This window comes from Balaenoptera ricei, chromosome 8 (genome assembly GCF_028023285.1).
Source record: "Balaenoptera ricei isolate mBalRic1 chromosome 8, mBalRic1.hap2, whole genome shotgun sequence".
Taxonomy (NCBI): domain Eukaryota; kingdom Metazoa; phylum Chordata; class Mammalia; order Artiodactyla; family Balaenopteridae; genus Balaenoptera; species Balaenoptera ricei.
The window spans coordinates 88,365,830-88,392,648 of NC_082646.1; the positions used below are offsets into that span (position 1 = coordinate 88,365,830).

A 26,819-nucleotide genomic window follows, 5' to 3' on the forward strand; every position below is an offset into this window, starting at 1 on the left:
GCTGTGTGATCTTGGGCAAGTCACCGAACCTCTCTGAGCTTTTGTTTTCTTACCTATAAAGTGAAGACTGTGCTGTTTGCCCTGCTTTCCCCATGTGGTTGTTGTGAGAATGAAATGAGGTGTCAGTGTTTTGCAGGCTGTAAGTACTGAACATGTACAGGGATTGTTATTATTAACCTAATAACAAGGGCCGCCTTTTAAGCTTGTCATTCCTTAATGTCTCCCTGCTCACCCACCATCAGCCCAGTCCCCTGAAGTATCTAGCAGGTAACTTCAGCCCCGTGTGAAAGGTGAGAGGCCAAGTTCAGAGAAAGTGAGGATGAGGGGGGCAAGCCAGAGCCAGCTCGTCCTCCTCACTAGGTTCTTAGGTCATCTTAGCTGCCAGTGCAGACTCCCAATACCTCACACACAGGCCAGGAGTCTCAACACAGGAGCCAGACCAAGTGTGGTAGAAGATGCCCAACCAAGATGGCAGGCTGCAGAAGGAGAGGAGAGGCCGTGCGAAGAACCATCAAGCAGTGGTTGGGTGTTCTGGCTCTGGGTCATATAGTACTGAGTTCAAATCCCGGCTCTACCATAGACCAGCTGTGTGAGCCTGGGGAAGTTGCTGAACCTTTCAACCTCAGTTTCTTCATCTTTAAAATGGGGAACCATAACAATACCTAGCTCCTTGAACTACAGGGAGGATGAAATGACATAATTTATGTAACATATTCGATACTGTACCACTAATATCAAGTGAAGCTGAAACTGTGAGCTCCTTGAGGGTCGGGGGCCAGGTATTATTCACCTTTATGTTTCCAGCACCAAGCGCAGTCCCTGACACAAGCCAGTGCTCAAAAACTAGAGGTGGAACAAAACTGAATAGGATAATGGGAGGATGGGGGTATGGCAGAAAAGGGACCAACAGGAGATGAGGCTGGGCACATGGGTTCAGACAGAATGTGAAGGGTCTTGAGTGCCTTGCCAAAGGGTTTGGGTGCCATGGAGCGTTTATAATGAGGGAGTGATGATGACCTGACATGGTTCTAAGGGAGATAACTTTGGAGGTTTGTCAAGGGTGGTCCTGGAAAGGAGCAGAATGGAAGTAACAAGACCAGGGCAGGGTCAGTACAACAGTGGACCTGGAGAGAAAAGGTCAGCTTCCAGAAATATTTCAGTTGAATTCAGTTGGTGATCAATTGTTGAAGCAGGTGAGTCAGTATTCTAGGGACATCAGCGCATCATCTGAAGGCTCCTTTGTATTTCATGTACCACCAAGGGAGGGGAGGGAAATGAACAAACACTATTTCAGAAGCACATTCCCAGATCTTAGCACAGAATTTTAGTGGTTACCACGTGGGTCAGAGTGTGAGCGTCTCAGAGGAGAGGGACCAGTGACCACACCTCCCAGAGTGTGTTATCCAGGGAACTGTCCATGGCTATACTACAGACAGCTTGAAATAAGGAAGCTTTGCTTTATTTAGCAATAAAACTCCATCCTATTCTGAGACACTATTTGATGGGTTGGGCCACGGTCTTAGACCATTAAATCTGGCTGGAGCCTTCCTGTTACAATTTTTAGCTAAGTAACCTGCCTTGAAAGAGGAGCTTCTGATCGTATCAAGTTCTGATAGAACCCAAACAATAGAGGTTAAGTTGCATCCCAAATTTTCTTAAGGAGAATCCACGGATGTCCATTTCACCTGGCCTATGATTGAGTAGGCAGGAAAGCAGTATTAACTAATATTGATTGAGCACTTACTGTGTGTCAGGTACTTAGCTAAATGCTGGGCTTGAATTTACTTACCTATTCTACACAGCATCCCTTTGAGGGTGGTTAAATATCACTCTCACAGGCATACACATTTGATCCTGCTCGCACTGTTATTCTCTCCATTTTACAGGTGAGGAAACATGTGCAGAGGATTTCAGTAACTTGCCCAAGGTCACCCAGCTAATACGTGTCAGAGCCAGGATTTGAATCCAGGCTGTCTGCTTTTGGAGCTGCTGATCTTAACCTCCCTGTCGTCCTGCCTCACATCTGTGTTGTGCTGTTTTGCAGTATAGAGGCACTCGCAGGGATTGTTTAAATATGCTTCTTGGTTTTTTCATTACCCCACTAATAAATGTCTGCTGGGTTTTGCTCACAGCTGCCCTATTCACTTGGGATTTCAGACATTGTACAACAAAAGCCTTGCTAATTTTTCAGTAATGAATTATAGGAGAGCCAGCCTGCTTAAGGGAGAGGCCTGGATTAAAGAGTGATTCCATAAATTCCATTTTATTATTAATAATTGTACTGCCTCGCACGTGGTAGCACATCTCCTCCCTCTGTTTTCAGATCTGTGATCCCCTTTAATACTCAAGGGTGGTGGAGGTAAAGCAGATATGATTATCATTTCTCAGATGAGACAGCTGAGGTCCAGAGTTCAAGTGACTTGGCAAAGCCACACACCTGCTATTACACAGGATTTAAGGGATGACAAAATAGGCCTAGGTAGGAGAAGATGCGGGACCTGTTTAATGTAGCAATTAAGAGCTTCTAATTAGCAGTATCCTGTGACTTAAAATAAGTGGTCTAAAATCCTTGAAAGTATTTGTTCTCACACACATATTTGCATCTTGTTTATACTAGTCATTTTTCTGAGTCTTATCTATAGAGATTCTGTAGCTAGGTGGAATTAACACGGATTTTGATTTTGCAGAGACAGAAATTATGATGGAGATTTACGTTAACTCTTGTTCATCAGAAAGCTAAGTATGGTCCCATCACATGCACTTTTCCCACCTGTCTTCTCTTAAAGCTGCTGTGAGCATCTTGCTTTGCCAGAAATGTGACTGCAAATCTGTTTCCTCTTTGCAGCCTGTGCAGGGCTTTGATTATGCCAAGCAGCACCTGGGCCAGCAAGGGGCGGACGAAGAGGTCATCCCCGTGACTCAGGAAACGGTGGTCCTCCCACTGCCCGTTAGAGATGCTCTTGCCTCTCAGGAAAGGGAAGCCCCTCAGGATGGAAGCACTATCAAGACGGCCAAATCCATCGAAACCAGAAAGAGGTAGGCACGGGGCCAGCTTCCGCCTCTCTGTGTCAACAAGAGAAATAATTGATGGGGAGAACAGCTGAAACCCTCAAGTTAATTCCTCTGTTCTCTTTAAAAATTCCCCTTCGTGCTTGTTTTGAATATTTGAGAAGGAGACTAAGGGAGACGACAAGAATCACAATACCTGCTTCTCATGAGCCACTCATTGTAAGGTTTTAGATGCCTGATCACAACGGAAGAGGTTTAGCTCTTATATTTATTATAACAAATTTGGCACTGATGTCACACTTATATTTTTAATTTGTCTTAAGAGCAGTGCCTTTGGTTCAGGTTAGTTGTATTTTATCTGGCAATTTCTCTATAGAGCTTATGATTTTAGTTCAAAAACCATTTATTGAGTTTTTACTATGAACAGAGCACTTTGACAGGCATTGGGAGGACTACAAAAAGGTTTAAGATTGATTCCTGACCCCGAGCATCTCATGATGGAAAGACAGAAAGAAATTGCTGCAATACCAAATGTGATGGGCAGGTGCCCACAGTGGAGTCTGAACCAAGTCCTGGGGAAAAGAGAGGAGGAAGAATTTAATTCTGATGAGGGAAAACGTTGTGGAGGAGGTTATGTTGTAGCCAAGCCTTGAAGGGCAAATGGGATGCCCATAGGTGGGAAGAGATAAAGGCGTCCAGGCTGGCAGAGCCAGGAGAGATATGGACACCCATGTTCATTTAATAATGAGTGTCCCTGGGGCTTAGAGCTCACAGTGCTTGGGATATAGTGAAAGATGAAACCAGAAGATAGATGAAAACTGTGGAGGGTCTTAACTGCCAGCCTAAGGAGTTTGACCTTTATTCTCTAGGCATTGGTAAGGCACTGAAAGCTCTTCAGGAAGACAGTGATGTCCAGCCTGTATCTTAGAAAGACTACTCCAGCGGCAACGTGGATGATAGATGGGAGAGGTTAGGCTAGAGGGCAGGAGCTTGTTAGGACTTTGCAATAGGCTCACAAAGAGGTAATGAACTCTGGCCAGCCCTGTTGTCTGGCTAAACCAGCTCCCATTGCCAACCTTGCCTGGGACCACAGTGGCGGCTGGAAAAGCTACATCCTCTCTCCCTCCTTCCCTCCCTTCACCTAACATATTTATCGATTGCTTGCTGTCTACTAGGCACTAGGGATACTGCAGCAAACAAGACAAAGTTCCTACTCCCGTGGTGCTTACAATTTGGTAGGGAGAGATAGACAATAAACAAATAGAGAAATAGAAATATAGTAGGTTGGGCGATGATGAGTACAAAGAAGAAAACCAAAGCATGGTAAGGGAATGCAGAGTTGGAGAAGGGAAAGTGAGGCTATTTTAGCAGGAAGTTGGGGAAGGCCTCTCTGATAAAGTGACATTTGAGGAAGACCTGATTGAAATGATGTGTAAGCCTTGAGGTTATCTAGCAGAAAAACTTTCCAAGCAGATGGAACAGTGTGTACAAAGCCCAGGGGAGGGAACTTCTTGACTTGCTTAAGGAAGAGCACGAAGGCCAAAGAGGCTGATATGAACTAGGGGGGAAGTGGTAGCAGGTGGGCCAGAGGAGCTACCTGAGGTTGAGCATGTCAGGCTTTATAGACCAAAGTCAGGACTTGAGATTTTGTTATGAATAAAGATCAGAAGTCATTGGAAGGTTTTGAGAAGAACAGTGATGGGATGTGACTTGCAATTTTAAAGGTTCACTATGGCTGCCATGTGGAAATAGACTGTAGAGAAGCAGAGTAGAACCAGAGAGACCCATTAGGAAGCTATTGCAAGAGTCCAGGTGAGAGATGGTGGTGTGGACCAGGGCGTGGAGGTGGAAGAAGTGATTGGGTCCTAGAGATGTTTAGAAGGAAGAGCTGACAAGATTTGCTGATAGATTGTTGTGGGGTATGGAAATAGAGAGGGATGAATTTGCCATTTATTGTGCTGGGGAAGACTGGAGGAGAAGTTCGTAGGGGACGATCAAGAGTATGGATGTGGGTATGTTAAGTTTGAGATGCTCATGAGACATGCAAGTGGAGATGTTGAGAGCTCAGTTAACCATATGAGTCTGGAGTTCAGAGGAGAGGTCCAGAGTAGAAATATAAATGTAGGAGCTGTCAGCATTTGGTTATAAAAAGCTCTGAGACTAGATGGGCACCTAGGAGAGTGTAGTTAGAGAAGAAACCAAAGAAGTGACCCCTGGGACATTGCAATGATTAGAGGTCCAGATAACGAAGACGGATTAGCAAAAGAGTCTGAAAAGCATCAGTAAGAAAGGCACAAGGAGAGCGAAGCAAGAGTGGAATCTGAGAAGCCAAGAGAAGGGAGTCATTGCAGGAGGAAGGAAGGATTGTTTGTATCAAATATATAAATTTCGCGTTGGAGTCAAGCAGCAAGGCTCTGTGCTTTTCTCTAGGAGATCTTGGTACTTAAGAAAGAGGTGCAAAGAAACAGGGATGGATTTCAGCTTGTGTGGGAAAGAATGTTGAGGGCATGTGGATTAATTATCTGTTGCCCTGTAACAAACCACTCCAAAGCTTATCAGCTTAAATCAACAACCATTTATTTAGCTCATGATTTTTGGTGGGTCAGCAGTTTAGGCTGAGCTCAGCTGGGTAGTTCTTCTAGTCTGAACTAGGCTTGGCTGATCTCAGCTGGGCTGAGATGCCTGCATGCATCTTGGCTGAGATGCGTGCATCTTTAGTCAGCTGGAAGGTCTGCTGGGCTGGCTTGTTGATGACAGCCTTGTCTGGGGTGGCCAGGTAACTGGGACCTCTTGACATGTGGTCTTGAACCCTCCAGCAGGCTAGCCCTGACTTTCTCACAAGGTGGTTACAGGGTTCCAAGAGCAGTAAGAAAAGAAGCCCCAAACAAGCTTCAAGTCTCTGCTTGTATCATGTTTGCTACTGTCCTGTTGGCCAAAGCAAAACACATAGTCAAGTCCAGAGTCAGTGTGGGAGGGGACTACCCTAAGCTTGGATACTGGGAAGTGTGAACAAATTGGGACCTTAACTGCAACAGTCCACCCCAGCATGAAGTTGAAACATACAGAGAAGCAATGGATGATTTATCTGAGTTGACTGGCAAGTAGTATTATCTATAGTAATTATTCTCATTATGATCTTTGCCAAGTACCATAAAGGCATGTTAACAATTTATCACCTATTTAGAGGACACTGAAAAGAAATAAATAGAATTACTAAAATTAGAATATTAACATAGCACTGCACTGCCAGGAAGAATAGAAACTTTTCTACCCATTCTAGTTGAGTGGTTTAAATTGTGCAAAGATTTCTTTTAAAAAAATTGTTTTAGAACAAGCTATTTTTTTTCTTGAATTTGCAAGGAATCTACTCTTGCTAATCAAATTTAAATACTTAACCTCAGATTTTTATTAAGAAATATTAGCGTATGAAACAAATACAAATAAAGAAAACAATGCCTACCCTATTGAATGATTTCTCCATTTGCTTCATAATTTTACCATAACAATATAATTTTGTTAAAGACTGGCTATATCATTGCCATAGCTGTGGGAGAAACTTCACCTCTGTTCAAGTTCAGTTGATCAAAGGAATCTCTGATCATTTGGGAAGATTTTAGGATGCCACATCCAAGAGCAAGCCCATCACGCATCTATGTTTCTAGCTTCCCCAACTTGCCACTTCAGTTTCCTCTTTCCTGCTAGAGCAGGACTGCATGACCCTTCAGAATGGGGCCATTAGATGGTCCAAAAAGTTTTGCAGGTGAAAAATAGGGGAAGCCAGTGATCTGGTGGTCATTAAGATATCTTTAAAAAATTTGTTTTAAAACTGAAGGAAAAATGAAGATTCAGCCACTTGCAGACAACCAGATGATGTTTCAGGTCCTTTTCCTTATGTAGGCTTTTGGTGATGGCTGATTTGTTGTTCCATGACTGGGATTAATGAGCAAGGATAGAGAAGCAACAGCCATTCGCAATGGGTACTTCAGTGCAGTGATTGCTCATGATTGTTCAGCAATTGATTAATCCCCACCCCCAAGATTGTTCTTCCAGGATCCATGTACACCCATACTCAGAATGGGGACTATAGAGTTCAATAGACTTAAACTGCAACCTCTCAGGTGACACTTACTTTCAAAGACATTTTTGTTACTGTCATGAGTGGACACACACACACACACACATACATATATCTCACTCTCTGTTTTTGACCAGAAATTCTGAGTTGACAGGTCCATGTAAACATAAGTCTATAAGCTGATGCAAAGAATAACGCCGAGTTGGGGTTTTTTTTCCCCTCCAGAAATGTGCTCATTCATACCTTTCCTCGGAGCAAGAGTAATAGCCAGAAAATCGTTTCAGGATCAAATGAGGGAAAGGGTATGCAAATGCTACAAAAACCATTAAATATTTTGTGCATGTGAAATAGGTTGCAAGGAGCCTTTTCTTCTGGACCTCAGTGAAAGCCTCTTTGTGCCAATGAAGCCAGTTGGAAGAGTAGGGATCATTAACTGTGAGGTTCTGAAAACGATCCAAAGGTGTGTGTGTGTTTGCACACCCAGCACTCAGTGATCAAATAGTTAATGCCTCATTCATATTTTCCTGAACTACATTCTTTGTATTCCTTTTATGGTGAAAGAGATTGTGGCCAAATAAACTGGGAAGTGCTGAATTAAACACAACAAGATGAGTCTCTTTCTGACAGGACTGATGAGAGCCTTTGATATGCTGACGTGCTGTAGGAATATCCAAAGAGGGAGTATAGTAATTGACATCTCCCAGACTCATGCTTGTCTGTGCATCCTTGGCGGGGAGCATCTCCCGTGGCCCTGGCGGTGCTCTGCGGAACGCTCGTGGCCGACTCTGCCTTATCCCACGGTTGTGAGCGGGCACTTTCATTGTGCGTGGTTTTTAGGGTGCCAGAGTCCACAAAAGTGTACAGGACTGAGAATCCCAAATTCCCAGAGGATGAGAGGGGGATGGGAAGAGGAGGAAGAGGAGCATCCACCAGGATACCCAGCTTCCACTTAAGAAGCTGCTTACTTATGGGTCAAGGGCTGCATTTTTTTTTTAATTTTATTATTTTTTTTTATACAGCAGGTTCTTATTAGTTGTCTATTTTATACATATTAGTGTATATATGTCAATCCCAATCTCCCAATTCATACCACCACCACCACCCCAGCATTCCCCCCTTGGTGTCCATACGTTTGTTCTCTACATCTGTGTCTCAATTTCTGCCCTGCAAACTGGTTCATCTGTACCATTTTTCTAGGTTCCACATATATGTGTTAATATACGATATTTGTTTTTCTCTTTCTGACTTACTTCATTCTGTATGACAGTCTCTAGATCCATCCACATCTCTACAAATGACCCAATTTCGTTCCTTTTTATGGCTGAGTAATATTCCATTGTATACATGTACCACATCTTCTTTAGCCATTTGTCTGTTGATGGGCATTTAGGTTGCTTCCATGACCTGGCTATTGTAAATAGTGCTGCAATGAACATTGGGGTACATGTGTCTTTTTGAATTATGGTTTTCTCTGGGTATATGCCCAGTAGTGGGATTGCTGGGTCACATGGTAGTTCTATTTTTAGTTTTTTAAGGAACCTCCATACTGTTCTCCATAGTGGCTGTATCAATTTACATTCCCACCAGCAGTGCAAGAGGGTTCCCTTTTCTCCACACCCTCTCCAGCATTTGTTGTTTGTAGATTTTCTGACAATGGCCATTCTGACCCGTGTGAGGTGATACCTCACTGTAGTTTTGATTTGCATTTCTCTAATAATTAGTGATGTTGAGCAGCTTTTCCTGTGCCTCTTGGTCATCTGTATGTCTTCTTTGGAGAAATGTCTATGTAGGTCTTCTGAAGGGCTGCATTTTATTCCAGTCAGTTTTCCATTGTAGGGGCCAGATGCCAGTAGGTGCTGAATTTGGACAATTGACATCAGAACAACAAGGGATTTGGTGAACCTCTGCATAGCTGCTTCCTGATTGTCTCCCACAGAGGGGAAGGCAGTGGGTCTTTAGCTCAGCCCACCCACAGGCTGATGTGATCCAAGGAGCACGAGCCTTAGCAGGGGTTCCCAAGAGCCCATTTTCCCACAGGTTCCAGAACACCAGTGAGTGGCCCCGATGGAAGGCGAGAAGGCCCTGTGTCTTGCCCTGTGTAAGGCCTGCCTCATCTGGGACATTGTAGGAGACAGAAAGGGAAGGGGCTCTGGCCTGTGGCGAAAGCTCCTACCTGCAGGGGGAGCCCTGGCTTCCAGGGCTGATTCGCCACTCCCAACTCTGTCCTGGGCAAAACACCTAGCCTCAAGGCCCTGTGTCTTGCCCTGTGTAAGGCCTGCCTCATCTGGGACATTGTAGGAGACAGAAAGGGAAGGGGCTCTGGCCTGTGGCGAAAGCTCCTACCTGCAGGGGGAGCCCTGGCTTCCAGGGCTGATTCGCCACTCCCAACTCTGTCCTGGGCAAAACACCTAGCCTCCTGAAATTCCTCACTTGCTAACAAAGGTGACAATCACCACGTCAGTGGGTTGTCATAAGGATGCATTAACAGTTTGAAAGCATTCAGCACAGTCCTTGGCACATGGTAGGTGCTTGTGATGGGGAGCTTTTGGAGAACATGGGTGGTGTCTTCATATCTCTATACACCTGTATACCTGACACAAATCCCAGCACAGAAGAGGTGCACATAAAGTCTTTCCTGAATGAATGAATAGCTCAAATTGGTAGATTCAAATGTAAGTGGTTGCCAGTTAGCTTGAGTGACAATCTTTAGGAGTCAGGCTATATTCTGTAAAGAGACCAGCCGAAGAGAACCATGTTTTATGCATGTCCCTCAAGATGCCATGTGAATCAAACACTCTGCAACACTATCCAAAGCGCCGCGTTTTAAAAAGAGGGCACGCTTACAAACGCCATCACTGCCTTGTCCCTAGTCACTGGGGGCTCATGAAAAAGAGATGGGAATGGAGGGCTGCGCTCATTGAACTTCTCTGTAGAGCTCAGCACTGGTAAACACACTTCACAACAGCCAGCTCCTTAACCCATGCTGTAGTGTTGGGTTTGTTTTTTTCCTTTTCCTGTATCGTGTCTTCTTTGTGGATAAAACCGGAATGAAAGGCTGCAGACACAAACTGTGTGAATAAAATAACCTTGAGAGGAGGCTGCTCTAGTTGAAACTTACCGTCTCCCTGTTGCTATGGTTACCTCCAGCAGGTCGCCCAGTGAGAATGGCTCTGTCATCAGCAACGAATCAGGGAAGCCCAGCTCGGGGAGGCGCTCACCCCAGAATGTAATGGCACAGCAGAAAGTGACAAAGGAGGAGGCATGGAAGAGAAATGGTGAGAAGCCTTCCCTGCCAAGCAGCACCCCCGAGCCCAGCGCACACGTGCGCGCACGCACGTGCACAGGCTCGCACACCAGTGTGCCTTAAACCACCGCCCACTCTTCTCTCTACTGTGTCCCGCAAAGGTCCTACCTACCTCTTGAGGTAGTGCCTTATGCCTTCCCTGAATTACTCTGTTTCACTTCCTCTGCCCTCTGTGCTTATGGAATTATGCAGGGCCTGAGAAAAACCCTATACAAATTGAGCTGATGTTTGCTTAGAGATTTTTCTCATTTGGGGGTGAATTGCCTTGATTTGTAGCACCAGGTCCATGAGGGTGGCAGGTTTCTGAAGCGCTGCTTGTCTTGGAGAGTGCCCTCATTTTCTTGCCCTGACTTGCTTGGTAAGTTTCAGGGCTTCAGTCTGTGCCAGTGAGCCCAGATATTACAAATCCACCTCTCCCAGGAAAATCAAGACAGTAATAAATCTGTCATCATAAAAATCAGCCTGTGCTTGTCTTTATTCGCCAGGCACACTTAACCATTTAGTTTCTCCTACGTGCAGATCTTTTCACCACCTATAAAGGATTGGTGTTGGGGGTTATTTACAAGTTGTCAGAGCTGCCTTAGTGTGCTGTGGCACCACCTGTAGATCTCATCTCTTAGACATCATCATGCAGCCTCCCTCCTCCTGATCCCACTTTTGTTCTGAGCCTCATCTCCACTCGGTCCTTCTGTGTGTGATGCTGGCTTACTAAAGCCCAGGTTCAGGGAACCGGTGCTGCCACTCAGATCAGGGAAAATTCCTTTTGGATCTCAAAGGGTTGTAGGTGGAGTCCTACAGAAATGCTGGGTGAAAAGGCAAACAATCTGGCACTCTGGTTAGCTGTGCTTCCCTTTTACAGGAATTTGATGAAGTGTGGTTCAGGACCCTCCCTTGAAACTAGTGCCAGAATATTCTTTTGTTTTCGAACGTCACTTACTTCTTTCTTTTTTCTGACCAAAAAAAGAAAGAATGGCACAGTGGATTTGTCTTCTGCATGGAGAATGTGGTCCCTGTTCCCATTTCCAACCATTATATAAAGCATTTCTTTAAACTGTCAAACTGATTTGCTTCTTACATTTTTTCTTTTCCTGATCCCCCCATGCCACACAGAGACTGTGCTTTCCACACCAGAATCAGGGTGTGACCTGTGGGGTTTTCCTGGAATATCACCCTACCCGGGACCACCAGAAATTCTGCCCATCGGCAGTCTGCCAAGGCAGCTCACAGCGGGCCACAGGAGCTGTGGCTTATAAAGGGAGATGTGAACTTAGCCACTTTCTCCTCTTTCCTCCCAGAGTGAGATGCTAAGGCAGGTGGGCAGAGGGAGTGAGGCAACCCAGAGATAATGCAGTGAAGCCACAGGGGAAGGTTGTTTTAACCAGCTGCGGTGACTGCCATTGCCGAGATGCCCTCCTGCTCCTCCTTCTCCCATCACACCCCTCCTTCCCTCCTTCCTTTACATTCTTCCCAGAAATGTATAAAGTCGAGTCAAAGTCCATCCTCCCCCAGATACCCCATCACCCACCCCAGTCCTCAAATGGCCTTGAATAACTCAGTGTGTGTCTCTCTCAGACTTTTTTACTATGCATATGACAACACACATGTATCTTCACATGTATCAACACATGTTTTTTGTTGTATTGCTTTATTTTATTTTGTGCAATGGGATCAATGTACCTACTGTTCTGTGCCCTTTTCTTGCTTAAAAATATGCAATATACAGACTCCTCTGTCAGCAAATACCCATTGACAAGATGATGCCTTTCCCCGTGCCCTGCATTTAATCTGTAGAAGAGGAGGGGGCGGGGTCAGTTTCAGACCCCATCACTCCCCAACCCGGCTGGTGAGGCATTGACTTCCCTAAATGTTCCCACTGACCTTCCTGTTCTTGTTTTCCCACCCTCTCTACCTGCCTTCTCGTTCTGTTTAGGTCACTTTGATTATTTAAATATCAGGTTCAGAAATAACAACAGCCGGGTGCATGAATAAAATGCAGTTACTGTACCAGGTTGAGGTTTTAACGTGTTTGTTTTATTAAAAAGCCATCCTTTCTCCAAGTTTACAGTGCTTCGTTGCATTTTATTTTTGCCAGAAGTAAACCCAGTGAATTTTCAGACTTCTTGGTCACTTGGTCACTTCTCTTTGACCAAACGTTCTCGTTCAGTGAGGTTTCACTTTGAAAATTTCAAATAGAAATGAGAGGACCAACTCGTTTAATGTAAAATTCAACAGATGCTGAAGCACATCAGAATTCTAGACTGGACCTTCAATGGAACCTACACTTGTCCTTTTTTTTATCAAAGGGCTCCACTTAATCACAATACTAGGTTGGAGTTCACCAAAAATATCAATAGCATATTTTATTGGATTAGAAGATGAACAGAAGGAGGGAAGGAAGGAGGGAGGGAGAGAAGGAAGAAAGGAAGGAAGGAAGGGAGGAAGGAAGGAAATAACATTGAATGGAATTGTGGGAAAACTAGAAGGTGTAGTTCCATCACATTGTCAGCTTGCAAAAAGTACTTGATTGTGTGAATGTAGCCTCTGAGAATAGATTATTCTCTTGGTATGGAATAATCAGAAGTTGTTTTTATGGCTTAGTATCCACTCTAGAGGTTAGGGTTACTGAGGTTAATTAATAAATGTTCATGTACCAGGCTATCATTCTAAAACTCTTCTTGTTTTCCGCCAGGTTTGTTGCATATGTAGCTTCTAATTTTCTACTTTTTTGTGAAGATAAGAACTTTAAAAGGAAAAGACACTATTCCACTAGCAACATGGCTGGGGGTGGGTGGGGGGGAGGTCCTTATAGCTCAATGGCCTCATTAGTTACTATAACTGCAGGCAGTTTTAGAGTCTGTTTCAAGGTGATGTTTAAATATAAGTGGGAAAGATAGATGTGAGAGCTAGGATTTTGAAAGCAAAACAATTTGGCATTCTCTCAACTAAATACAGATACTTAAACTTCTGAACCCAAACCAATGTCACCTTAGAAAGAGTGTTTTCCAGGAAAGAGTTAAAAATGAGTTCAAGGTGAGAACATTATGTATTTATACCTTCAGTCATTTAGAAGAAAGAACCTCCATAAACCATTAAGGGTGCACCTTCCTTTAAGACACCAAGATTTCACAGCCAGGTTTCAGAATCTAATCACGCCTTGCCTCCTAGTGGTCGTGGGGCAGGTGGGGCAGGAGGAGGTCAAGGATCAGAGAGCTTGGCAGATGAATCACTACTTTCTTAGCAGGGGCCCTTGAGGATTGGTCAGAAATATTAGCTCAAAAACAGTTGCAGTTTATTCTTTCTTTGCCTTCCCAGTGAGATGAAGACTCACTTATTATTTGATAAGCAACACCAGAGGGCAGTGATTCTAGTTGTAAATTATTTGTCTTTGAGCTTTAATAAAGATTCCCCAAAAAAGAAAATGTTTCGTTTAAGAGCATTTTCTGCTTCACATGGGAAGGTTCTCCCCATGCCAGTTCAAACATAAAGAAATGAAATCCCCCTTTCCAGCCTGATTTACTGAAGTTCACACCAGCAATGCAAATAAAACACAAATAGATACAGGGTGGATGCTTGGTGGCATTTACTGTGATGATGTGGTGATGTTGTAGGATACTTCCTCAATTTCACTGTGGCCCTTTTCTTTAGCATTGTCCCGTGCTTTTATCTTTAGGGACAAATTATGCTTTAAATATTCCCACGAACCTGCTGTACTCACATAACATTTTTTTAAAATTTTTATTTATTTATTATTTATTTATAGCTGTGTTGGGTCTTCGTTTCTGTGCGCGGGCTTTCTCTAGTTGTGGCAAGCGGGGGCCACTCTTAATCGCGGTGCGCGGGCCTCTCACTATCGCGGCCTCTCCCGTTGTGGAGCACAGGCTCCAGACGCGCAGGCTCAGTAATTGTGGCTCACGGGCCTAGTTGCTCCGCAGCATGTGGGATCTTCCCAGACCAGGGCTCGAACCCGTGTCCCCTGCATTGGCAGGCAGATTCTCAACCACTGTGCCACCAGGGAAACCCTCACATAACATCTTAATGTATTAATATTTAATGCAATGCCTTATAATGTATTTTTTCCATACAGTCCTTTTGGGGGGGGATAACTATTTTGCTCTTAAAGAAACCTAGAGGAATTATTGTGCAAATCTGAATATGACTTTGAGTGATAGTGGAAAAGAACTGCAGTTTATACAGTTTCCAGGGTGTTCTTTTCCTGTGCCATTATAGTTAATGCTCCCCCCTTTCCCTCCACGGGGTGAGGAGTAAGGGTGTCACAACCCAGAAGCAAGAAGAATGCTAGGTATCATCTCTTCAACCTCGGAATGGTTAACTTTTACATGTTTACTTGTTCTGCAGGTACTAACAGCATCTCTTTTTCCAAGTCAGGAAATTTTAGTCATTCCTTTATTCATTCATGTATTCAACAAATCCCTATTGAAAGCCAACTGCATGTGAGACATTGCTAAATGCAAAGGCATGAGCCTTTAAAAAGATGGGCAAGAATGGAGCTCTTCTATTCTAGTGGCAGGGGGTGGGAGCCGATTAAATCAATACAACAAATCAATAGATTTGTTTCTTCAAATGCATTGAAGAAAATACAACAGAGTGATGAGGTGAGTTTTTTTAGATTGGTGGATAAGGAAAGTCTTTTTTAAGCTGCAACTTGAAAAATAAGAAGGAACTAGGCACGTAAAGATCTGGGGGAAGAGCAAATGCAAAATCCTGGAGGTGGGAACAAGCCTGCTGTGTTCAAGAAGGCCACTGTGGCTGGAGCAGAGTGGCTCAGGGGAGAAGCGGGAAATGAGCTCAGCAAGGTAGCCAGGGCCACATGGTACAGGACCTTGTAGGTCACAGTAAAGACTCTGGATTTTATTCTGAGAGAGATGAAGCCTTCAAAAGGTTCTGATCAGAGGAGTGCTGTGATCTGGTTATCTTTTGAAAAGATAATCCATCCTGGCTGCTGGTGGAGTGTGTATTTTAGAGGTAGGAGGACAAGAGTGGAAGCTCAGAGGAGGGGCATTGTTTAGGAAGTGTATTGGTTACTTATCACTGCGTAACAAATTACCCCAACATCTGGCAACTGAAATGACAATCTAAATTTATTATCTCATGTAGTATCTGTGGGTCAGGAATTCAGAAGTGGTTTAATTGGGTGGCTCTGGGTTCAGAGTATCTCATGAGGTTGCAGTCAAGATATTGGCCTGGGCTGTAGCCATTGAAAGGCCTCACTGGGCCTGCAGAACCCACTCATAAGATGGCTCACTCACATTATTGTTGTCAGGAGTCTCAGTTTCTTGCCACATGGACGTCTCCATAGGGCTGCTTGAGTGTTCGCATAACATGACAGCTGACTTTCCCTAGAGGGAAGTGATCCAAGAGAGAGCAAGGTGGAAGCAACAATGCTTTTTTATGACCTAGCCTTGGAAGAGATACATTGCCATTTCTGCAATTTCCTGTTTTGTTACACAGGTTAATCCTATGTGGTTGTGAATATCGGGAGGCAAGAATTACTGGGTGCCATCTTGGAGGCTGGGTTTCATAGGAGTTGTCTGGTGGGAGATAATGGTAGGAAAGCAAGAATTGCCCAGCAAAACTACACTCTAAAAAGATATATGCATCTGGTAACACATCTGAATAGAGATTTTCCTCTGTCATTGGCTTCTTGGTGGCCTGCTATTTACAAATAAGTCCACAGAACCCAAAAATACTCCAATTATAACCCATGGTTAGACTCTGAGGTGTTTTAGCCACATTGTACAATAACAATTTACTTGGCTTAATTTGACAAATCTTCTGTGATTATGATAAGTGACAGAATGGTACAAACTATGTGTTTCTCAATAATTTAAATGACATCCCAGTCTCTCGAGACGGGAGGAAAGATGAATACACTTCTATTACATTCATATTTCATATAACACCTATTTTGCTCCTAAATTGCCGGCTGGCTTGGTTGTTTGAACAGGCTTAATTTATCTCTTGCCGAGCCATGCTCAATAAACTGTCATTTGTATAATAGTTACTTAATGGGAATGTGCTTTAAGAACTAGTAAATCAGCAAGATACCGCTGGCCCTCCGAAGTCCTCCGTCAGCTTAGCTATGGAAGCACAAGCAGATGGCTGTCTTTCAGCAATCACAGCAGAATCCTCTGTCAGAGGGGAGAATTAATATAACAGAGTGTAGGTGGAAATGGCTTTAGTTAATTAGGGGAGTTGTCTGTAGCTTTAAATTCATTTCTCGGGTGGTTATTTCTTAACTTTCTTTTGTTTTAGACACATGAAAGAAACCAAACCCTAGTCATTGAAGAAGCAGTCTTTAGAAAGAAAGAAAAAGTTTCAGGAGCAATTACTATGGCTGACCAGGGAAGACTCGTGACCTTCACGTGATGCCAAAATGGGTAGCTTTGGTGGCAGAGACTAAACTGAATGCTGTTATTCTCTTGATTGTCATATTTTAAGAATAGTTGCCAGGTTTGGCCAAATGGCACTTTTCCCATCTCCGACTCAAACATAGAGAACAAATTTACTTTTTTTTTTTCCAAGTGTGTTCTGTCACAGTTTTGAAGGAATGGTTTTTACTTTTTAAATTCAAACCAGTGGAGGGGTGAAGAGTGTAGATCTTAAATTAAAAAATAAAAATAAAAAAGGAAGCCACAAGCAGGAGTGAGCCATTGGCACAGAACCAGACACTGTCGTTCCTGAGGTCATTTTGAGTAAAGTCCTGTCCTTCGGCTGTGAGCCTCTCATATATTCCCCCACGATGGTGCAGCTCCTGCACACCAGAAAATCAATGTGTTTATGTTGTGCTTTAGTGCCAGCGAGTGATGAAGAGGAAGGAGCGGTCCTCTTTGACAGCTCTGGCAAGGCGGTTGCTGATCCCTTTGACACGTCTTCTGGGTCTGTGCAGCTCATCGGAATAAAACCCACAGCCCTCCCCGTGGTGCACCCCACCTCGGACAGGAGCCAGGAGCCGGTCGTCCTCAACGGCGAGGTGAGCACCTGAGGACCAGAGCAGGAGAGAGCAGGTGCAGCCAGGCCTCCGTGGATGCGGACTAAGGAGTAGCACCTGGGGGTCCTGGGTGCAGGTTGCATCCAGGTATACGGGGCTCTGGGGGTCATTTTTACCTCTGCATGCGCGGGCCTCAGCAGAACGAATCAGGACGCAAGTCACCCTAAACCAGTTTGCTGAGTGATGTTTTCAGAGCATTTTCTACCTTCATTAGAAAGCCCAAAGGGGACTTTTTAAAAACTGTAGTTGTGAAGAGAAACATCAGAAATTCTGCTTCCCCAACACCTCACCCACACAGCCTGCTGTCTTTCTTGATACTAAACTGGTCAGGATGGCACGTCTGTTGCAGTGGTGGTGAGAGGCACTTGAATTGATAGGGGACCGGAGGAGATCCAGACCGGGATGTGGCCCACTATCTAGGCTTTGAAATGACTTTTACTCCTTTGAGCAAGCTTGAAACAACCCTTTGCCTGCTTCCAGGAGGATATCGATGGATATCATGATGTTAATCAATTTTCCTAAGTCAGAAAAAAATTATTAATGTACACGAGAATAATGATTCCACCAAAGAAAAACAGATAGATGGATGGATGGGTGGGTGGGTGGATGGATGGATGGAGATAGACAGATTGATAGAGGCAGTTTAGGGGAGAGCTAAATTTAAATTGGGTAAAAATTATCTGCCATTTCTCCATCTCCTGCAGCAGAATGGTCAGTGGGCTGAAGATGTTTATGATCCTTTAAGGCCATGCATATGGAACCTGCATGTGAATACGTTACACATGTATGCACGCACACACGTACTTTCATATATTTTTCTCTGTTGTTAAGCTGTCAGGTTGGTTTTTCACTTCATTAGTTTATACCCAGCTATGGTTACCTGCATCAGGAGGGAGATTGCCTAAGCTTTAAAGTCTCTTTACCATCACACCTGGAGGAAAATGCGACAGCCCCATACAGCTGGGTATTGTAAGCGCACTTTAGCGGCTTGTCTGCATCCCCCATCCAGGCCACATATAAAAGCCTGTTACAGACCTGATTCAGGAAGCTCCTCTGGTTTTCTGGGCAGAAAGACCGAACTGCCTAGAGGTGTGATGAGTTGAGGTTCCTCAACTTTTAAAAAGAATTTAACTGGGAATTCCCTGGTGGTCCAGTGGTTAAGACTCAGTGCTTTCACTGACGTGGGCCCAGGTTTGATCTCCGGTCAGGGAACTAAGATCCCACAGGCTGCGCGGCATGGCCAAAAATAAATAAATAAAAATAAAAAGAACTTAACTGGTTGTGGACTTATAGAGCGCTTCTATTCCAACCTCCTCATTTTTTTTAGACAAAGAAACTGAAGCCAGAGGGCTCAGGTGGCTTGCTCAGAGTTGCACTGCAGGTTATTGTGACAGCATGATGTTCAGGCCCCCTGGCTCCCTGTCCAGTGCTCCTTCCCTCTCTTTGACTTCCTGTGGCCCATTAGTGAAAAAAAGCATTGTGCTTGAAAGAGTATGGACTCTCCAGCCATGCTGCAGGAATGTGAATCCCAGCTCTTCTACTTACTATCTTTGTGACCTTAGGCAGGTTAATTTATCTGTGCCTCAGTATATCCATCTGTACAATGGGACTGTTGTGAGGATCAAATGAGTTAATACATGTAAAGCACTTAGAACAGTGCCTAGCATACAAGTACGTTATTATTACTGTCATCATCATCATTAGTCAGCTAATGAGCAAGGATTCATTGATCAAGTACTTTATGCCCTTTGGCCCTATCATTTGGGAACCTGTATATCTTCTTAAAGCCAATCACAGCCAGTGAATCTTTCCTTGTACACAGTTCTGCCACTGGACATGCAAGCCCAATGATTAGAGGCCTCTGAGTTTATCACTAACGCACTGGTAACTGCTCTTCATTAAGACCCTCTGCCCAGTATGGGCCCAGGTGATGGCTGCCATGCCTGGATCTTTTCATCCCAGCTTAGCCATGTGAATGTCATGGGGACAGATTCCAGATCTCTGCTAAATCTAACTGACCACTCCCTTTTTCTGCCAGGCCCATCACCCCGTCACAGGAGAACAGATGAGCATTTTCCCTGTCCAGAAATGGATACATGTTACACTTTGGTAGCCGAAGGAATAGACCTTGCTGACATTTGGATTGGAAAGGAGCCCTGAACTGTTCTCTGTAATTTACTGCCTTGTGGCATTTGAGGCAGATTGTCTTATAATTTTCCTCTTTCTCCTCTTACGGGCAGCTTGTATAAGGGAAGAAAGTACAGCCTCAAAGCCATAAATTTTCCTTTTATGAATTATAGGTAATTCTTTTAAATATTATTTTAAAGAAAACATAATAACAGCAAAGTTCAGAAAGTAAGAAAGATCACTGTAACTTCACTACCCTAATATATCCTCTGTTTTCATTTTTTCCACCTCCAACCTTTTGATCAAACTCATGTATATTTTAGAATCTCATCGTAGACAGACAACTTTATATCTTGTATCTTAAGCATTTGCTGTGTTGATATTGTTTTTCTGATGATCATTGTGAATGACTTGATTGAGTAGGTGCACCATTGATTGGGAAACTACTCTCCCATTGTTCAAACCAGGTATTTTTGGTTTTAGTTTTCATGCATGACTTTTAAAAAGTTTTTATTTTGAAAATAATTTTAGATTTACAAAAGAGTTGCTGTAATAGGACAAAGAATTCCTTTACCCAGCTAGTTCTTTACCTGCTACCCCTACTGTTAACATCTTATGTAACCATAGAATAATGATCCAACCCAAGAACATAACATTGGTACAATACTATTGACTAATGTGCCGATCTCATTTGAATTTCACCGGTTTTCCCGCTCATGTCCTTTTCCTGTTCTGGAATCCAGTCGAGGATCCCACATGGCATTTAGTTGTTTTCTGAGTCTCCTCCAGTTTGGGACAGTTCCTCTGTCCTTCTTTGTGACCATTTTGTCTTTCATGACCATTACTCTTTTGAAGCCTGTTACCATGTAGAATGTCCCTCAATTTGGATTTGTCTGGTGTTTTCTTATGATTGGATTGAGGTTATGAATTTTTGGCATAACTATGGGAATGTTGTGGCCTTTCATGGGCATTGCATCAGGAAGTACTTGATACTGATATGTCTGATTACTGGTGATGTTAACTTTCATCTCTGACTTTGAACGTCTCTTGGAATGTTGTTTTAGGAGAGATTCCAGAAATGGATTCCTGGCTCAGAGGATGTCATGCTACCTTCTTCTCTTTACTGGTTTTCTCAGTGGCAGGCAGAACGAGGGAACAATTAAAGATTTGTGAGATGCTACCAACCTAAAGATATCATCAGGGCCCAGGTTGGGGAGATCTTTGCAAGAGTTAGAAAAAATATGTCCCTCAGTCTGTTTCTTCAAATGCTGTAAAAATAAAGCATCTAACATGCAGCCTCATGTTAGTGAACCTCGGGCTTCGTACTTTGGTTGATACGTATCTTACCACTGGATGAATTCATTGCTAGGATAACCTAGCAGTGTGGAGTGTCAGGAACGGAGTCTCTGCTTGCACATTGAACCACATCCTGGGCATTTGGGAGTTTATCTTAGAGGATGGGCCATAGTTACTCAGGCTCGTGACTCCTGAGCTAGCTGCACGGATCCTCGAATGGGCTTTCATAAAACACCACACTCTCACCACAACTTGTTGGCCAAACACAGCTAGTGCTATACCTAATCCTCAAAGCCCCCAGGTGTTGGTTTGCATTGTTATAGGCTGCTTCTTGCAACTGGCTTGTCTCTTCCTCTTTCCCTCCTGAAACAGGAACCAGAAAGGATGCAACCAGAGTAACTCTCATGGGCAAGAGGAAGGAACAGGGACGTTCTAAGACTGCAGTGCAGCCGGTGGCCTGTCCGCCTTCCTTTGTTCGTCCTGCCCCTGCCCCTGCGCACCCACTCCCACAGTGCTGCACCCATGCTGCTCGGCCCAAAGCCCCCTCACTGCCCCACTCCACCCACGTCTGCTCACCTTAGCGCTCTGTGCTCCCAAAGCTACTCATTCCCCTTCCCCTTCTCTCTGTCAAGCTCCCTCTCCCTTACTCTTAGATGTAAAGGAATCCCAAACAACCTACATTAGCGGTAATAACATTTTAAAGTCATTCTCAGTGATGGTCATGTTGCAAGCATGCCATGCATGTGAACTCATGCAAATCCTCACAACAGCCCTACGAGGGCAGTAGTATTATCTCCCTGTTCACCTAATGAATCTGAGGCACAGAGAAGTTAAGTAATGTGCCCAGGGTCACATAGCTAGGGAACGACAGAGCTGGGATTTAAACCCAGGCAGTTGATCTGGTTCCCAGAGCCTATACCCTTAGCCACAGCTTTATGCTGCTGCATCGTTAAAATGTAAATGACTGAAAGCAACAGTATTATCCTCCCAAGTGTGTTTGCATATTAACCCGGTGAACTCTGGTGAACGTCTCATGAAGAGTTGGGAATGAGTGAGAGACAGAGATTGACTTTAAAAGGAGATTCTTCCCCTGTGTTGCTTGCAAGTAAGTTTGGCTCAAGCGGGGACCCTGCTCCTATGCTTACCTGTGACGGTGGGGGGAACTGGGGGAAAGAGGGGAGCGGTTCCCTCAGCAGAAGGGAGTACTGCCAGCCTTAGTTTTTGGAGTCTTGATGTTCTAGCAGATTTTAAGTTAATTACCCAAATAGAAGAGCCTTAAGAAGAAAAAGAGCTTCATCTAAAGTATCATCAGCAGCATGGGCAGTGAGTCAGGGATTCATGGGCCCGACTGGCCAGAAGCCCAGCATTCCAGGCTGTGGGTCCTTGCTACCCGGGGGGACTTTCAAGGCCAGGAGGGACACAAAGGGGGTAAGACAGCCGTACCCCTCCCTCCCTCTCTCCCCCGTTGGCATTGGCTGCAACAGTGAGGAAGCTCCTGTGCCACGTCCCGGGGGCCTCCGGGCAACCCCTCCTCTCCCCTGGCCTCACCACCTCTGCATAGCTCACGTATCTCAGGGCCACAGCCTGTCTCCCTCTCCTCCCAGAGCTCGGCTCAGCCTGACTTGGGGATCAGGCCTCAAGTTTCTGACCCCAAGACCATTGGACCTTATGCCTTCTCGAACCCCCTAATCCTTTCTTCAGACACGCTGTTTTGTAGCAGTCTGATATAGAACACGGACGGGAGCGTGGAGGGCTGCTCTGTTGGTTTGGGGACCAGACCCAACAGCTTAGCTGTCTTCCTGCTGCCTCCATACTTTCCTGGCTCCTGAGGACTCTCCTGGAGCTCTGGGGCAACAGTTCTCAACCCAGGTCCCTGGACTTGCTGAAGGTATTGGCTTTTGGAGGGCAAGACTCCTAATTCTCATAAGATTCTCAGCCGACCTTCCAAAATGACACAAATCCATGGAATATAATTTGAAAACCAACGCTCAGTGCCAGAGGTTTCTCAGCCAGGTGCTGGACCAGAGTCAGCTCTGGGACTTTTTTCAAACTACAGATGCCCAGGCCCCACTCTTGAAGATTCAGATTCAGTAGGTCTGGGGTAGAGTCTGGGCCTCTGGATTTTTTGCCAGCTCTGTATCCAGCGCCAATGCACTGCCAGATGACCATTGCCTTGCACATCTTCCCAATGGAAAGACTCAGCTCTGGCAAGCCCACACCAACCTCAGCCCTCAGCCATTCTTGGGGTGGAATCTGCCAGCCCAGGGGCTTAGACTTTGGACCTTCTGTACTTCCTCGTCTTCTCATCCTGAGAGGCAGTGTACATTGTAGCTAACTGTGCAAACTCAGAGCTCTGACATGGGCTGTCCAAGGTCAAACCCTGACCCCACCACTGATTATCTGTGGGGACTGTGAGAAAGTTCCTTAATCTCATCTGTAAAATGGGGAATGAAATAACCTGCCTTATGGGTTGTCATGAAGGTTAAGAAGACTTCACACACATTAAGTCACTGCAGTGATTGTACATCACAGACTCTATAAGGGGAGCTCTTACTTAGTTTGCTAGGGGTCCCAACTCTGCACTTTACTAACTTAGCCGTTTTTGGGCCTCAGTTTCCTCACCTGTCAGGTGGAAGTCATCCCCACACTTACCAGACTTTCCATGATTGTCCCTTGAAGTTACAGCTGTGAAAATGCTCTCTACATTATACATGATTATACAGATGTAGTCAAGTCTGATTACCAGCAGCACTGATGGTTCTCTGTATTGTTCAGTAGGTGTCAGACAGATTTCACCGTTCAGCTCTGTTTGTGGGAGTAAAATGCTCATCATTTGTTACTTATTTAGCAAGCACAGTCATCTGCTTGTATCTTTGACAGGTGAGCAGGAACTGGTTGGCAATAGCGACCATGCACGGCTTCTTTCAAGAAAGCTATAGGTTGACAAAAATAAGCTCTCAAGTGCAGGTCGATAGGGTGGGGAGACCTTGGGAGCAGGGTGTCTGCTCCCCTTTCCCACCCCATTCATCTCAACTCTACTCCTTCAGGAACTGGCTGTCTTATCCAGCAGGACACCAGCTAAACAGCCAGGGGAGGCCACTGGGCTGCTCAGGGCTGGAGCTAGGGTCGGAACCCCAAGTCTAGCTGGGTTGCCAAGTCCGAGTCTTCCACACAGGGGAACCAAAAGGGTTTAGGCGGGACTAAGGCCCACATCGCAAAGCTAAAAGTGCAGAGTCAGGCCTAGACCTGAGTAGACTCGAATAGATGGGCAAGGAGGCCCTGAGGGAAGGTCTCAGGTGACTTAGGCAAGTGCCAGGCTCCACACTGTTTGTGGTCCACTCTTGAGGGCTGGTCTTGGCATGGGACACAGGTGGGTCTGGCTGGCTCAAAGGACCAGAGGTGAAGCCCAGGATGGCTTTTCCAGGTGTTGTGACTGTCTGATGAAGCTTCCTGTCTATGGGCTGTGCCTGGTCAGGTGTGGGCCTGAGACTGTCTCTCTCCCCAGGTGAACAAAGCCCTGAAGCAGAAGTCAGACATCGAGCACTATCGGAACAAGCTGCGCCTCAAAGCCAAGAGGAAGGGATACTACGACTTCCCTCCGGTGGAGGCGAGCAAGGCTCAGATGGAAAGAAAGAAGATGTATGAAAAAGCCCCAAAGGACATCGAGCACGTTTTGGATCCAGACCCAGAAATGTGTGCCCCATTCACTGAGGCTAAAAACAGGTGCAGTCCCTAAGGGATTCTCTGAAGGTCGCTGTACCATTAGTGGGATGAGGGCAGGGTGTGCCTCGGGCAATACAGTCTGGGCCTCTGGATCTGTTTGTTACCTTAGGACTATCATCTTTGCAGGCTGCTGGTCTGGGCCACACTGGTCTGTACGAGCAGGAGTTCCACAGTGAGTCTGGAAGACAATAAAATTGAAGCCATTAAAAAAAATACTTGTGCAAACAACCATAATTGTCCTTTAGCTTAATGATGTTTTCAAACCTGTAGCTGTTTCAGAGCTGGGTTCAGATATAATTATCACCCACCTGGTTATGCAACTTCCAGATCAAGGGACAGTGTATTCGTCAATTATTTTAGCGGCTCTTGCATAAGAAAAACAGAACCCATGCCTCACCTTTTCATTCAGCTTCAGTAAGTATTTACCGCACCGCTACTCCAGTCTCCATGCTGAGTTCCTCTTTCATTCATAGACTTGTTCATTCACTTGCCATTTATTGTCACCTGCTCAGTATTGGGCACCATGCATGATCCTGGATACTGTCATGGTCACATGTTCATTCATTCAGTTCATTCAAAATTTTATGGTGGACAGGACAGCCCAATCACTGCTCTTGTGGAACTTAAGGCCTGATGGGAGAGAAGGATCACCACCCCAAAAGTTCATTGCTCACAAGTGCGATGGGTGTTTGAAATGTGAGCTGCTGTGACAGTCGAAAAGGTAGGCCTGGCCTAGCAAGAGGCGGGTAGGCCTGGTGGTTGGAATCGGCATCTCTCCAAGCTTTGCGGCTAACTCAGCAGGGAATGGCCTCACCTACTGGGAAAAGGGGTAGAGGTCAGCAAAGCTAGATAGGCCCACCTCTCTTCTTTGCCTTCCCTCTGAGGTACCTCCCCAAAAGCATTTTCATGATTTGAGACCATCTCTTTCAAATCCTCCTTGGCAGTGGCCCCTTGACTTTGAACTGCCTGCTGCAACCCATCCTGTAGCCTTGGCAGACGTACCCTCTACAGAGGTCCCTGGGGAGGACAGAATGGTTCCTGGCCTGAGTGGGTATTTATTAAAAGCCAAAATGACTATGTGGCAGGCTTAGATGGAAGCCATAAAATCAAGGTGCTACATTTTATGAATGGAATCACCATAATTTATTTTTAATAATGAAAGGAGAGAATTCTAAGCCAGTGCTTCATTTACCAGGCTTCTCATTAGGCTTGGTGGGGATAAAGAGCTGTTGATCTAAAATCACACTGTGATGGGATCACAACATATGTGCCACCAAGTTGATAACTGTAGGAAAAAAAGAGAACATATGTAGATTTTATTGGGAGGCTGGAGCTTCTTTAGCTTTCACTTTATACTTTGGGGCTTTTTACTTCAGGGGTCTTTTATAGACTAGGGTGGTGAGGTTTTTTCCTGGGTTTCCTGCTGATACTTGGAAAATGAATCAAAAGTCCTGTACAAGTAAGAGGAACTTAGTTTGGTAATTATTTGAGAAATGAAAATTTCTGTTAAGGTATTTTATAAGGAGAATGAACAAAACTTTTTTCTGGAGAGGTGCATCTCCACTGCCTAACAAAAGGTCAGGCCAGATTCTTAAGGCCCTTTGATGGCCTGCTGATGCTGGGATTATATAGGTAATTTTTAGGAAATGTCTGTTGAAGAAATGATTTAATTAAAATTTTTGACCAGTTAAGGGAAAACTAGAGATAACCACAAATCAAGTGAGGTGGGGGATAGGAAGGGAGATGGGGTCAGCAAGAGACTGGGACGAGAAGACAAAGATTAATAGAGAAAAGGAGAGTAACAGAGGCTCAGTAAGCTCTCGGGTGCTATTCTTTTTTTTTTAAGTTTTTTTAAAAAATTAATTTAATTTAATTTATTTTTTGCCGCGTTGGGTCTTCGTTGCTGCGCGCGGGCTTCCTCTAGTTGCGGCGAGCGGGGGTTACTCTTCGTTGCGGTGCACGGGCTTCTCATTGCGGTGGTTTCTCTTGTTGCGGAGCACGGGCTCTAGGCACGCGGGCTTCAGTAGTTGTGGTGCGTGGGCTCAGTAGTTGTGGCTCATGGGCTCTAGAACGCAGCCTCCGTAGTTGTGGCGCACGGGCTGAGTTGCTCTGCAGCATGTGGGATCTAACCGGGCCAGGGCTCAAACACGTGTCCCCTGCATTGGCAGGCGGGTTCTTAACCACTGCGCCACCAGGGAAGCCCCTCGGGTGCTATTTTTGTTGACTCCAGGCACTGTCCACTGCTACCTGCTGTGTGTTAGCTGTTATCACAGGTT

General features: G+C 44.9%; 1 protein-coding gene across 1 annotated transcript in view; it reads left to right on the forward strand.

The window, feature by feature from the left end:
- Positions 1-26,819, forward strand: part of KIAA1549L (KIAA1549 like) — a 209,592-nt gene that overhangs the window by 123,281 nt on the left and 59,492 nt on the right. Inside the window, exons 13-16 of the mRNA XM_059929938.1 lie at positions 2,846-3,036; positions 10,232-10,359; positions 17,201-17,379; positions 24,326-24,543. Of these exons, the coding sequence (XP_059785921.1) occupies positions 2,846-3,036; positions 10,232-10,359; positions 17,201-17,379; positions 24,326-24,543 (716 nt within the window). The remainder of the gene's footprint in view (positions 1-2,845; positions 3,037-10,231; positions 10,360-17,200; positions 17,380-24,325; positions 24,544-26,819) is intronic.